The sequence below is a fragment of the Xyrauchen texanus genome, chromosome 25, assembly GCF_025860055.1.
Source record: "Xyrauchen texanus isolate HMW12.3.18 chromosome 25, RBS_HiC_50CHRs, whole genome shotgun sequence".
NCBI classification, from domain to species: domain Eukaryota; kingdom Metazoa; phylum Chordata; class Actinopteri; order Cypriniformes; family Catostomidae; genus Xyrauchen; species Xyrauchen texanus.
This window is the reverse complement of record NC_068300.1, coordinates 2,926,585-2,942,023: the sequence shown is the minus strand read 5'-3', so window position 1 is coordinate 2,942,023 and position 15,439 is coordinate 2,926,585. Positions and strand designations below refer to the sequence as shown.

Here is a 15,439-nt window from a genome sequence, read left to right as displayed (position 1 = left end):
TGTGGAAAGAGGGACTTTTAATTAAGTTAGAAAAAATGGAAATTAAAGGAAGAATGTATAACTGGATCAGGGATTTCCTGTTTAACAGAACTATACAAGTAAGAGTAAGTAATGCTTTTTCTCAGATACACACAATAGAGAATGGAACACCTCAGGGAAGCGTAAGCAGTCCAATTCTGTTTAATATTATGATTAACAACATCTTTACAAAGGTTGATAGGGGCATTGGAAGATCTTTATATGCAGATGATGGAGCGCTGTGGAAAAGAGGGCGTAATGTAAAGTATGTGGAAAGATGTTTGCAGAATGCTGTTAAAATGGTAGAATACTGGGCAAATGAATGGGGATTTAGGTTTTCAGTAGATAAGACTCAGGTAATTTGTTTTGCAAAAAGGAAAAGTAACCTTACTATTAATATTAAATTGTATGGACAAGAAGTGAAGCAAACAGCAGTTGTGAGGTTTCTAGGTATATGGATGGATATGTGTAACCCGCACAAGATGAGACAGTCACAATGTTGTAGAAAACTGCTTTTTATTATAAAGAGCAGGCAAACGAACAATAGGGCAAATCCAGAAGAAGAGTGGTCAATGGGCACGTAGGGTCGGAGCCGGGGAGTCAGGATATATATAAGGGGCAAATCTACAAATAGAATAGTCGAGGAAAGCGGGAAGTCGTAGCCGGATAATCAGAATAAGAATAGCACGAAAACTAACAAGTAGAATCACAGGGGAACTAGGGGAACACTAGTGTGCTGGCAAAGTGCAGGGGTAAACTATACGATAACCAACACCGGAGAAATGAATGTGCCGTAGTAGTTATAGTGAAACAAACAGAGGTGCAGGTGAAACGAATGACGGGTGATTGGGACTAAAGCAGGTGTGTGCAATGAGAGGCTGAAAGAGGCGAGTGCGGAAGTGTCTAATACTCTGGCGATCGGGAGCGGGCATGAAAGCTCGAGGAAACAGAACGAGTACGGGAACTCAAGCGAATGGGTTTACATATCCAGAAACTGGTAGACAAATGCAAAAAAGCATTAAATATCATGAGGTGTCTAGCAGGAGTTGATTGGGGAGCATGTCGCCAGTCAATTAAAATAATATATTGTGCTCTAATAAGATCGGCAATAGATTATGGCAGTATGGTATATTGCACTGCATCCAAAACACAACTCGTAAAACTAGAGGCAATTCAGTCACAAGCTATGCGAATTTGTTGTGGAGCGTTTAGATCCTCCCCAATATCAGCAGTGCAAGTAGAGATGGATGTAATGCCTCTAGTAATTCGTAGGCTCAAGTTAAAGATGAGGTATTTTATAAGCATAAAGGGACATTCGGACAGTCACCCAGTTAAAATGGTGTTGGAGGACTGTTGGGAATATGGATATAAAAAGTTATCAAGTTTTGGATGGAAGGCTAGTGAGGAAGCCCGGAGAATGGGATTAAGTGATTTCAATGTTGCCCCTACTGTGGCTAGGTCAGCAATTCCTCCTTGGTTGTTCCCAATGCCTTTGATTGATATCCAATTGCTTAAAAAAAAGCATAAGGATAGAAATGGATTAGAAAATCTAGGTATACAGCAATACATAGATCAAACTTATTATAGTGCAGTGCAAATATATACTGATGGTTCAAAAGACCCAGAATTTGGGAAAACGGCAGTAGCGGTATATATTCCACTTTTTAACATAAGAATGTCCAAAAGAACATCAGATCATATTTTGGTATTCACTGCAGAAATAATAGCAATATGTCTAGCACTTCAGTGGATAGAAGAAATACAACCAACAAGGGCAGTGATTTGTACAGATTCTCTATCAGCTCTAAATAGTTTGGAAAGTGGAACATCATCAGCAAGGCAAGACATGATAATTGAAGTAATGCAGAGTCTTTACAGAACAAAACAGTATGGAATTCTGGTAAATCTTGTATGGGTTCCATCGCATATGGGTGTGAAAGGAAATGAGGAGGCTGACAATCTGGCTAAACGGGCATTAAATTATTCACAAATTGACATTGAAGTGGCATTAAGTAAAACAGAAATTAAAGTGATAATAGCAAAACAAATACAGGAAATTTGGCAGAAGGAATGGAATGAAGGAACAAAAGGTAGACATTTTTACTGCATTCAAGGAAAAGTAGGTTCAGAGAGAAGAAGATTCGGAAACAGGAAAGAGGACGTATTAATAACAAGAATGCGTATTGGACATTGTTTATTAAATCAATGCTTACAAAGAATTGGTAAACATGAGAATGGAAATTGTGATAAATGTGGGATAGCTGAAACTGTAGAACATGTGCTTATAGAATGCGAAGCTTATGAAAGAGAGCGGTTCCAGCTAAAACATGCTTTAAGAAATATAGAAATCAATGAGCTGACACTTCAGGTTCTCCTAGGAGAAGGTACTAAGCAATCAAGAATTTATCATGAGTTATTTATATTTTTAAACGAAACAGGATTATATAATAGGATGTAAAAATCCCTTCTATGTATTGTTTTTTTTTTTTTTTTTTTGAAAGAGTAGATTTAGTCTGAACGTCATTTCCAATATGCGCTTCACACTCCATTTAAGTAGGTGGCGGGAATACACCTTTTAAGTTGGTTTGCCAACCGCCATTAAATCCTAGAAGAAGAAGAAGAAGAAGAAGAAGAAGAAGTCCAGTAGGAGACGCAAAAGCGGCATTAAACGCTAGAAGAAGAGAAGAAGAAGAAGACAAGAATTTATCTGTAAGTGTTTGATTGTGTTTATCTTCATTTGTGAGTTTATGTTTGTGTATATCTGTGCATGTTGATTTTCTCTCTTTGGGATTTTAATGATCGTAATACAAGATTATTATCGTCGTTTGTGACGGAGAAACACACAAAAAACTTCGGAGCCCCTTCAGGGGGAATTTGTTTTCTGAAATAGTTTTACTGTCCCTCGCAATACATTTACCATGATTTTACTACAGTAGGCCTAACTATATTTAACCGTTATATCCGTAGTGAAACTATAATACTACAGGAAACCGAATTCTGTGGTTTAAAATACATAATATAGTGATTATTATGGTTTTACTACAATAACTGTAGTTTAACTGATTTCTGAGGTAGTTTAATCATTGTATTTGTAATAAAACCAAAGTAATAACAAGATCAACTATGAATAATCTTTATTAAAACATGGTTTTGTCCCCAAAAAAAAACTAAAACAAACATATCCCACCTCAGTCATGTTTACTACAATATTACTATAGTAAAACCATGTTTCAGACCAAAAACATCACACTGTCATGGTAACTATTATAGTAAAGCCATTTTTATGTATACTGTAGTGAAATCATGGTAAATATAACACAAAACTTGATCAATGTCAGGCCAGAGAGAGGGTGAAAAATGTTTTAATGCAGAAAACGTTACTAACTTTATCAGTGGAGCTGACGGAAGATAATAAAACTATATAGAAAAAGAGCATTTCACACTTGAACATAATTAAAAAATGTAATTTTAATGTTCCAATGTGTTAAATTATAGAGTTTTTATAGAATTGGGCTGTTAGTGTTCCAAAAATGCACACTGCTGTTTTTCTCCTAGTATTGTGTATTTATTTTTAATTTAAAACATCTTTGTTTACAAAAATATAGTTTTTTGTATTTTGGGCTAATTCAATGACTGCCGTCTATTATTTTGAATGGTGAGGAAAGGCAACTTTAATAAATGTACGGATAGTTGCAGCAATGAAATTAATTGCAAAGAGTGGCCTTTTATTTGTTCTCCATGCACTTATCGATAACAGTTGCATGATACGAGATATTTGTGTTGGCACTCCTGGAAGTGTCATGACGTGGATATGTTTGCATTATCGGATCCATGCATGTATGCCATTAAGACCAATCCATAACAGTGCGAGTAATGCTTCACGTATAATAAATAGTCTTTCAAGTATGTTCAGTTGAGGTTTAAAGTTTACATACACCTTTGCCAAATACATTTAAACTCAAATCCTGACATTTAATCATAGAAAACATTCCCTGTCTTAGGTCAGTTAGGATCATTTCTTTATTTTAAGAATGTTAATGTCAGAATAATAGTAGAGAGAATTATTTATTTCAGCTTTTATTTCTTTCATCACATTCCCAGTGGGTCAGAAGTTTACATACACTTTGTTAATATTTGCTAGTATTGCCTGTAAATTATTTATTTCAGGAGTGGTGGTGGGGTAGTGGGCTAAAGCACATAACTGTAAATCAGGAGGTCGCTGGTTCGATCCCCACGGCCACCACCATTGTGTCCTTGAGCAAGACAATTAACTCCAGGTTGCTCCGGGGGGATTGTCCCTGTAATAAGTGCACTGTAAGTCGCTTTGGATTAAAGCGTCTGCCAAATGCATAAATGTAAATGTAAATTGTTTAACTTGGGTCAGATATTGTGGGTATCCTTCCACAAGCTTCTCACAATAAGTTGCTGGAATTGTTGCTCATTGCTCCAGACAGAACTGGTGTAACTGAGTCGGGTTTGTAGGCTTCCTTGCTCACATAGGCTTTTTGGAGGTATATTTGGGATCGTTGTCTATTTGACCGAGCTTTAACTTCCTGGCTGATGTCTTGAGATATTGCTTCAATATATCCACATAGTTATCCTTCCTCATGATGCCATCTATTTTGTGAAGTGCACCAGTCCCTCCTTCAGCAAACACCCCACAACATGATGCTGCCACCCCAATGCTTCATGGTTGGGATGTTGTTCTTCGGCTTGCAAGTCTCGCCCTTTTTCCTCCAAACATAACAATGATCATTTTGACCAAACAGTTACATTTCTGTTTCATCAGATCAGAGTATATTTCAAGATCTTTGTCCCCATGTGCACTTGCAAACTGTAGTCTGGCTTTTTTATGGCGATTTTGGAGCAGTGGATTCTTCCTGGCTGAGCAGCCTTTCAGGTTATACCGTTTTACTGTGGATATAGATACTTGTCTACCTGTTTCCTCCAGCATCTTCACAAGGTCCTTTGCTGTTGTTCTGGGATATATTTGCACTAATTGCACCAAACTATGTTCATCTCTATGAGACAGAATGCGTCTCCTTCCTGAGCGTTATGATGGCTGCGTGGTCCCGTTGTGTTTATACTTGCGTAGTATTGTTTATACAGATGAACGTGGTACCTTTATGTGTTTGGAAATTGCTCCCAAGGATGAACCGGTCTTGGCTGATTTCTTTTGATTTTCCCATGATGTCAAGCAAAGAGGCACTGACTTTTAAGGTAGGCCTTAAAGTAAATACACAGGTACACCTCCAATTCAGTCAACTCCTATTAGAAGCTAATTGTCTAAAGGCTTGACATAATTTTCTGAAATGTTCCTAGCTGCTTAAAGGTAGGGATGCACTGATCCGATACTGAAGCTTTTAGAAGGATCGGGTATTAAATTAAATCGGGTAGTTCAAAGATGTTATATGTTAAATAAAGCCTGTTATAATTTATAATATTCCTGATGTCAGGAGAATGAATCCAAACTCCACATACACCTTTATATTTATAGGCTATCACATGAGAAACAAAGTTATTTAACAGAGCTGTTTATAATCCTATAATAATGTTTTTCTGTTTGATGAATGTCAGTCCATTATAATGATGATGTTTTTGTGTTTAGATTTTCATCATGAGAGCAGGTGGATGTGATCTGCAGTAAATCAGTAGGAACTGATCTGTCCATGCTGGATATTGATGATTTCATCACAGAAATCTCTCAGCTGAAGAAAGAGGTCACTGAAGACAAAACTGATGGAGAGAGACGACAGGTTACAGGTTAAACATTCATTTCATCCTTAAAGTTGAGATTGTAAGCTTTCAAGGGATGTGATACGATGAACGGTACAGATGTGATTGTGTTGTGTTTGTCAGGAGCTGGAAAAGGTTTCCTGTCAATCTTCAGTGTGTGTGACTGATGGGACCTCCACTGAATGTCAGGATTCAGTGTGGAGCGGCAGAGATCAGTCCACACCACAGCGACTGCTGGACAAACTCTCTGAACAGAGATCCAGAGACACACAGGACTCACAGCTCACTTTACTCTGTTCTACTGACAGTAATCAGGGTGATCAAACCTCCACAGAGTCTCTGACACCAGCGGAGATTGAAGTGAAGCTGGAGGAGATAAAAGAAGAGGAACAACAGAGTGATGAATATGATGATGACGATGATGATGACGATGACGATGATGATGATGATGTTGATGATCAAACCTCCACAGAGTCTCTGACTTCTGTCTGTAATGCTGGAGAACAGCAGATGCTGCAGACACCAGTGAAGATGAAGATGTGTTCAGTGAAGCTGCTGGACTGCAGGAACCTGATGAAGAGGAGAGGAGAAATCAAAGTAGAGGAACAACAGAGTAATGAAGATGATGATGATGATCAAATCTCCACAGAGTTTCTGGCTTCTGTCTGTAACGCTGGAGAACAGCAGATGCTGCCAGTGAAGATCGAAGTGAAGCAGGAGGAGATAAAAGAAGAGAACACAGTAGAGGAACAACAGGGAGATGAAGATGATTATTTTTCTTCAGGTATGTTTCTTCCTTTAATAATTTATATTTTCATGTCAATCAACTGTCATTTTACAAGTCATTTATATTCAAAACAGTTCCCTGTTGTTTTTATTTTTGTTTAAGTGCTCAGTTTAAAAAGGTGCATGTACTACAGTGTTTTTTTGCACTGCTTTTTACCTGCGGCGCTGCACGTATTTGAATCTACAGAGTAGCAGCGGGGAACAAAGAAAAGAAAAAGTGATGATTTGTTCTTTCCTCATCTTAAGAAAAAGAAAGCTGCAAATAATGAATAAAGTACACTTTATTATTCTTCTATCGTTATACTTTGTTAGTTTGATTTCTAAGCCAGTGGTTCTCAACTGGACAGATTTTTGAATTGATATCAAGTGGCGACTCACCATATTAAAGAACACAACCTGTATTTAAAGGGTCATGAAACACTAAACCACATTTACTGAGATGTTAACAGATATGTACAACGATAAGCCAAAACATTATGACCACTCACAGTTTAAATAAATACCGTTATTCATCTCCTAACAAGGCCACATGTCAAAGTTTGGGTAGATTAAATGTTAAGCAACATTCAGTTCTTGTTTTCAACATGTTGAATGCAGGAGAAATAGGCAGGTGTAAAGACACGAGTGACTTTGACAAGGGCCAAATTGTTATGGTCAGACGACTGAGTCAGAGCATCTGTGAAACAACTTGTGGGGTGCTCCTGGTCAGCAGTGGTGAGTACCTACCGACAGTGGTCTGAGGAGGGACAAACCACAAATCGGAGAAAGGCTGTTGGGCGCCCAAGGACCATCGATGCGTGAGGGCAACGAAGGCTATCCCATCTGTTCTGAACTGACAAAAGTCACAGAAAATTTTGAATGATGGTTACAGGAGGAATGTGTCACAATATCAGTGCATCACACCCTGCTGTATATGGGGCGGCACAGAAGTGGACCTTGAAACAGTGGAAGAAGGTCGCCTGGTTCGATGTGTCATGTTTTCTATTAGATCATGTGGACGGCCTTGTCCATAGGTGAGACTATGGATTACTCCTTATGTCTCTGGTTAGATTTAGATATAAAATAAAAAAAGAAATGGCAAATAAATAAACTTTAGTATTTCTTGTTTAAAAAATTTAACTAAAAGCCTAAGCACATTTAACTACAACTTATAAAGTATAAAAATGATTTCTTATACAGTATATTCACTCTAATTGATTTAATATTAATCTATTCTAGTTACCAGTTAGTGTTACTGCAGTTTAGTAAGGATGATTATTAGGGCTGCCACTGTTACCAGTTTTACTTTGTACAAGGGAAAACACTGGTGTGAAATTTTATATTGGTGGAAACATGATGAATGAAACATCCAATATCAATACAATAGCCTAACAAATAGAATAGCCTTAAAATAGATTAGTTGCCTAATAAAGAGTTTGTGACCCATGATAAATGAACCTTAATAAAGCATTGAAAGCCAGAGGCTCTTTACCAACGTATCACACTACACATGCATCAAAGTATGCAAATTGACAGAAGGTGTTTAATTGCAGGTACCTAATATAATGTACATGGTGTCTAACTGTTAGAAATCTTGGATTCTGAATGACACAAGAAATGCTGCTATACACACAGACCTGTGTATGGGCTGGAAAACCCTGAAAACGTCACATGCCAAAGTTTCTAGTAAGAGTGAAATAAATACACACTACTGCTGATTCTAGGGTGGGCAGGTATTAATTTCAAACCTTGATGACTATAATCATTAAATGCAGTTATTAGGCAGAATAAATGGAATATAGAAAAACCTCTTGCCCAGCAAACATCACAAATTAATACTGGATATTTGTTGTGTTCTGACATTAAATGTTCAATTTGTTGTTATATTTCTCCCTCTTTAATTGATTTTTGTCTATTTACTGTGTTTATTGTAGATCTGATGGAAGCGAAAGAGAAATGTCAAGAACTGAATAAAGTGGAGGACCAACGTCAGTGTCAGAAACATCATGATTTTATATCTGGAGAAAAATCTTTGAGTTGCTCAAAGACTAAGAAGAATTTATCACCAGAAAAGCAGAAAAGAAAAACAGCCAAAAATACTTTCACCTGCTCACAGTGTGGAAAGATTTTCACAAATAAGATCTGGTTTAATAAACACATGAAAGTTCATATTGGAGAGAAACCTTACACGTGCCATCAGTGTGGGAAAGGTTTTGCATATACAGTTTGTCTCAAAGGTCATCTCCGCTCTCATTCTGGAGAGAGACCATTTAAATGTGATAAGTGTGGTAAAACATTTGTTTTGAATTCAAGCCTAAGAAAACATCTGAAAACTCACACAGATGAGAAGCCTTGCAAGTTTTCTTTTTGTGGAAACCGTTTTGCACAACTGTCCTATTTGAAAAAGCACCAGAAAATACATACCGGTGTGGGGGCTCATATGTACTTTGAATGTGGAAAGACCTTTACTACAGCCGGCAGCATGAAACAGCACCAAAGAATTCATACTGGAGAAAAACCATACAAGTGCTCACACTGTGGAAAGAGTTTCACTCAGTCATATGACCTGAAAACACACAAGAGAATTCATACTGGAGAAAAACCTTACAAGTGCTCACACTGTGAAAAGAGTTTCACTCATTCACATCACCTGAAAACACATGAGAGAATTCATACTGGAGAAAAGTCTTACAAGTGCTCACACTGTGGAAAGAGTTTCACTCAGTCGTATAACCTGAAAACACACGAGAGAATTCATACTGGAGAAAATCCTTACAAGTGCTCACACTGTGAAAAGAGTTTCACTCAGTCGTATAACCTGAAAAAACATGAGAGAATTCATACTGGAGTAAAACCTTACAAGTGCTCTCACTGTGAAAAGAGTTTCACTCAGTCGTATAACCTGAAAAAACATGAGAGAATTCATACTGGAGAAAAACCATACAAGTGCTCACACTGTGAAAAGAGTTTCACTCAGTCACAATACCTGAAAAAACACGAGAGAATCCATACTGGAGAAAAACCATACAAGTGCTCACACTGTGAAAAGAGTTTCACTCATTCACATCACCTGAAAACACACGAGAGAATTCATACTGGAGAAAAATCTTACAAGTGCTCACACTGTGGAAAGAGTTTCACTCAGTCATATAACCTGAAAACACACGAGAGAATTCATACTGGAGAAAAATCTTACAAGTGCTCACACTGTGAAAAGAGTTTCACTCAGTCGTATAACCTGAAAAAACATGAGAGAATTCATACTGGAGAAAAACCTTACAAGTGCTCTCACTGTGAAAAGAGTTTCACTCTGTCGTATAACCTGAAAACACACGAGAGAATTCATACTGGAGAAAATCCTTACAAGTGCTCACACTGTGAAAAGAGTTTCACTCTGTCGTATAACCTGAAAAAACATGAGAGAATTCATACTGCAGAAAAACCTTACAAGTGCTCACACTGTGAAAAGAGTTTCACTCTGTCGTATAACCTGAAAAAACATGAGAGAATTCATACTGCAGAAAAACCTTACAAGTGCTCTCACAGTGAAGAGTTTCACTCAGTCGTATAACCTGAAAACACACGAGAGAATTCATACTGGAGAAAAACAACTACAACTGCTCTTCATGTTGGAAAAGTTTCAGGGCAGCAAGTAATCTACATAGACATGTAAATATAATTGCCCAAGTAGACACACTTAGCAAAAATCATCTTAAGGTCCGACAAGATTAAGTAAATAGTTGGAAAGATGAACCCAAAGATGGAATTTTTCCAAATTGAGTAGCATCATCTGAAAATCCCCTGCTGATATTGTACGTTTGCCCACTGACAAACAAATGATCAGTCTATAATTTGAATGGTAGGTTAATTTGAACAGTGAGAGACTGAATAACAACAAATAAATCCAGAAAAACGCATGTCCAAAATGTTATCAATTGAATTGCAAAACCCTTGTTGGTAATCACATAGGTCAGACATTTCTTGTAGTTGGCCACCAGGTTTGCACACATCTCAGGAGGGATTTTGTCCCACTCCTCTTTGCAGATCTTCTCCAAGTCATTAAGGTTTCGAGGCTGACGTTTGGCAACTCGAACCTTCAGCTCCCTCCACAGATTTTCTATGGGATTAAGGTCTGGAGACTGGCTAGGCCACTCCAGGACCTTAATGTGCTTCTTCTTGAGCCACTCCTTTGTTGCCTTGGCCGTGTGTTTTGGGTCATTGTCATGTGGAATACCCATCCACGACCCATTTTCAATGCCCTGGCTGAGGGAAGGAGGTTCTCACCCAAGATTTTATGGTACATGGCCCCGTCCATCGTCCCTTTGATGTGAAGTTGTCCTGTCCCCTTAGCAGAAAAACACCCCCAAAGCACAAGTTGAGTTGATGCCAAAGAGCTCAATTTTGGTCTCATTTGACCAAAACACTTTCACCCAGTTCTCCTCTGAATCATTCAGATGTTCATTGGCAAACTTCAGACGGGCCTGTACATGTGCTTTCTTGAGCAGGGGGACCTTGCGGGCGCTGCAGGATTTCAGTCCTTCTTGGTGACTATGGTCCCAGCTGCCTTGAGATCATTGACAAGATCCTCCTGTGTAGTTCTGGCCTGATTCCTCACCGTTCTCATGATCATCGCAACTCCATGTGGTGAGATCTTGCATGGAGCCCCAGACCGAGGGAGATTGACCGTTCTTTTGTGTTTCTTCCATTTGCAAATAATCTCCGCTGGTTTCCTGTATAAAAGACAGCTTGGAGCCAGAAATCTCTGATTGATACGGGGTCGAATACTTATTTCCCTCATGAAAATGCAATTCAATTTATAACATTTTTGACATGCATTTTTCTGGATTATTTTTGTTGTTATTCTGTCTCTCACTGTTCAATTTAACCTGCCATTAAAATGATTGACTGATAATTTCTTTGTCAGTGGGCAAACGTACAATATCAGCAGGGGATCAAATACTTTTTTCCCTCACTGTATGTGATGTTTCATTTGTTAACGAATCAGTCTTTTCAAACCAATCTTTTAAGTGACCTAATCGTTCTCATTCACCTCTATACACTGACTTAGACTTCATGTTCACTGACTTTACTCCCTTTCGAAGCCAATGAGTTCTAGTTTGATGTGCAAGAAGGGTTTGGTGATATTTCATGCCTGTAAAGACGGAATAAGTGCCAGCAAATAGGATTCGAGTGCGGGAGCAATTATTGGTTTCACTGGCTGAAGGAATACACCACTGAATCAGATGTGTTGGTTTTTTGACTCTGATTGAAATACAGTACGTATTCTTTGTATTGAACCAAGAGTTCAATACAAAGAAGTTTTTTACTTGCTAAAATGCTTGGATTTATTTTCTGGTTGGGTTTTTGAAGTTTATATAGCTTTTCTTGCTTTTATGAATTGAACATTACTCATGTTTTTACTAATGTTTTCCAGGGAAAATTCCTGTAACATGTTTACTGACATTCATGACTTCTGATAACTGAAAAACATTGCTGTTGTTTTGAGGTTCCCTAAGTGTGTGTGTGCCACCGTTTTCTCATTTCTTTTACCCCAGCCACATAATTGCTCAAGTTATCACTTTCCTTTGTCCTTTTTGCAGATAGTCTGTTAAAAAGACACTAAATGTAAAGTTTCTACATGGTAGTCCCCATTAAATGTTTAAACATCTCAAGTTGTTTATAATTTTATAGCGCAGCAATGTACGTATTAATTTGTTTACAGTGTTACCTTGAAGGTATTATTTTGCACATTTCTGCATATCATTTGAATTTTTAATAAAGTATATTTCAGGAGGGTCACGTTAAGTCATGCAAGAAGCAGATGTGTAAAGACAGCTCTGTGCACTTTGCTAAATTTTTAATTATTCTTGTTATAATGTGGTGAAAGTCGATACACCCAGTTACACATTTGATCTTTGAGGTAAAACATGGCAAAGAAGTCAAAACCCTCGGGCTCAGGAGACATTAAAAGACACTTACATTTGCAGGATGAAAGCCCCGACAGGCCTACACACTGGGGACTCGGTTTGGCTGAGGAACCTGAAGATCAGGTCGTGCTTCCCTAGGGACTTACCGTCCACTGCGTCGTGGTGGGCCACTATAGCAGCCTCATATACCTTCAAGATGGAGGTGGACACCCGCCCCTCCAGCTTCTCCTGCAGGAAGGAAAGCAGTGACCCGACTTTGCATCTCTGGGTGTCTTCGGCTCAGGAAGAACACCAATTTGTGAACAAGCTCTGGCTTGAGTGATTGAGTGAGTGCTGGGGTAGGCCACTTAGATCTTCTGCATCCCTGTCCAAGGGCCAGACATGGAGGTTCCAGAGGTCTGGGCGCGGATACCAGATGGTGCCCCCTCCCTGAGAAAAAAAGATCCTTCCTCAGGGGAATCTGCCAGGGAGATGCTGTTGCGAGGAGCACGTGGTCAGAGAACCAAGTCTTGGTGGGCCAATATGGGGCCACGAGGGTGACTCGTTCCTTGTCCTCCCCGATTTGCGCAGGGTCTGTGCAAGTAGGCTCACTGGGGGGAACGCATATTTGCACAGCCCCTGGGGCCAGCTGTATGCCAGCAAGTCGGTCCCGAGGGGGGCTCCCGTCAGGGAATACCGTGCAGGCAGTGAACAGGTCTACCTGCGCTTTGCCAAATCGACTCCAAATCAGCTGGACCACCTGGGGTTGGAGTCTCCACACTCCGCTGAGTGTTGCCTGCCATGACAGCGCGTCCAATGTGGTGTTGAGGCTGCCTGGGATATGAGTGGCCCGCAGCAACCTCAGCCACTGCTGACTCCAGAAGAGGAGATTGCGGGCAATTTGTGACATGCGACGAGAGCGTATGCCACCTTGAAGATTTATATATGCTACTGTCACTGTGTTGTCGGACCGGACCAACACATGCTTGCCCTGGATCAATGGCAATAGCCTCCACAGGGCGAGTAGTACAGCCAGCAACTTTAGACATTTGATTTGTCAACCCAGTCACGGTCCTGACTAGGAATCGGCGGCTGCGTGCCCATTGAACACAGTGCCTCAGTCCAGTTTGAGGCATCTGTGGTAACCACGATACATCTGGACACTTGCTGTAGGGGAACTCCTGCCCGTAGAAATGCAAGGTTTGTCCAAGGGCTTAATAAGTGGAGGCAGAGTGGCATGATAGCTATGCGATGTGTGCCGGGGCACCATGACCATCTCAGGACTCGAGTCTGAAGCCAGTACTGTGGTCTCATATGCATCAACCCGAGTGGCGTGACTGCCGCTGAGGAAGCCATATGCCCCAGGGGCCTCTGAAAATGTTTCAGTGGAACCGCTGTCCTCCGCCTGAATGACTTCAGGCAGTTCAGCACGAACATATGTGCGCTCTCTTGTTAGGCGCGCTATCGTTGAGTCTAACTGAATGCCGAGAAAAGAAATAATCTGAACCGGGGAGAGCTGCCTCTTTTCCCAGTTGACCTGAAGCCCTTCCGGCTGTGGTATACCTGTGCACGCACAGCAACTCTTGAGAAGTAGTGTCGTGATCTCCGAACACAGAGTGGTGGCATTCTCTCCTTGCACCGAAGAGAAGTGGATGCTGCTGAACTGGGGCGGGCACCTGGCGAACTGAATCGTGTAGCCGAATCGGATGGTCCTGACCAGTCACCGCGTTGGAAAGCGTTAGCGGGCAAGGGGCACTTAGGGGACAATCGTGTCTGATGTACCTGGAGGTGGGGCCTTGCAGCGGGGTGAGGTGATGCCATGTCGGGGGGTGTTGCTTCATCCCGAGGTGGCTGCACTGAGTGAAACCTCAAAGCACTCACCTTGCTCTGCTTACCCGGCATAGGGCGGATTAGTGATTGAGGAGGATGACCTCTTGAGTTGGCCTCGTGACTCGTTACAACCAGCTGGCCTTAGGTATTGGCAGTTGGGCATGTGAAGGCGGGAGGGCCACTTTCGCGGAGTCCTGAATACAAGTGCTCTGTGTCTGCTCGGCAGTCGTGAATACCAATTGTGTGACCCAAGAAGCGAGTAAACCGCTCTCTTTGACAATGTGGGTACGGGATGCGGCGAACAAAAAAGAAAAGGAAACAATGGATTTACTTCCTGGCCCTCTAGCGGGGGACGGAGTTGTCTGGAAACCAGCCTTCCAGGTCGTCTGTCCGGCCTGTGAGATGGGGGGCATCAGCTTCCTGTGGGGGGCTCTATGCTGGGGCCAAGATCTGGGCTCGAGTTGAGACAGAGCCAGCTGATTTTTCGCCGCAGCAGGGGGACGCCTTCGTCAGTTCTCATTGGCCTTTTCTCAAAGAATGGGAGGTGTTTGTGGCTCTCAAGAGCAACCCCTAGTGTCACTACATCAACACAACCTCGAGTGAGTGAAGGAAGTGGATCTTTCTTTCCTGTGACCATGCTATGGATCATGAAAAAACATTTAACTAATTAGTATGTACTGTAAATAAACAGCATTAGTGTTGATGTCTGAGTTGTTGTTGTGTGTAGTCGACAGCTCTTGTATTGCTGTGTCAGTGCTGTCTTGTTCATTCACAACAATAATTGACTAGATTGCTAGCTGGCGACTACCGAGCCTGATTATTTCCCATGACAGCAGGGCTGCCAGCTAATAACTCCTAAAATGCTGATTTCATGTCTGTGGTTCAGTTAGATATTTGTGTGTATTGCTTTGCTATTTTTAGCGACACATACCTGATCCGATCGTCTTGATGTAGAACATAGGCTAAATTTAAAAAAATTATTAAAATGTTATCATTGATATTGAATATTATTATTTTTCAATAAATATCGTTATTGTTTTATCTCCCAGCCCTAATGGTACATCATGGTGTTGCTTATGTTCACTTGACCTGAACCAGTTTATGACTATCCTAGAGATCTCTAACCAGTTTTGTGTTCTGTCTAGGAGGTGTTGTGGTTGATAATATCAAAGGCAGCAATGAGA

At 40.5% G+C, this 15,439-nt stretch overlaps 1 protein-coding gene across 1 annotated transcript in view; it reads left to right on the top strand.

Moving 5' to 3' along the window:
* The first annotated feature begins 2,649 nt into the window (after window positions 1-2,649).
* The window catches only part of LOC127618543 (zinc finger protein 271-like), a 123,334-nt gene continuing 110,544 nt past the window's right edge, over window positions 2,650-15,439 (top strand). The window contains exons 1-5 of the mRNA XM_052091045.1: window positions 2,650-2,727; window positions 5,627-5,781; window positions 5,878-6,538; window positions 8,454-9,915; window positions 14,820-14,828. Of these exons, the coding sequence (XP_051947005.1) occupies window positions 5,758-5,781; window positions 5,878-6,538; window positions 8,454-9,915; window positions 14,820-14,828 (2,156 nt within the window). The 5' untranslated portion in view covers window positions 2,650-2,727; window positions 5,627-5,757. The remainder of the gene's footprint in view (window positions 2,728-5,626; window positions 5,782-5,877; window positions 6,539-8,453; window positions 9,916-14,819; window positions 14,829-15,439) is intronic.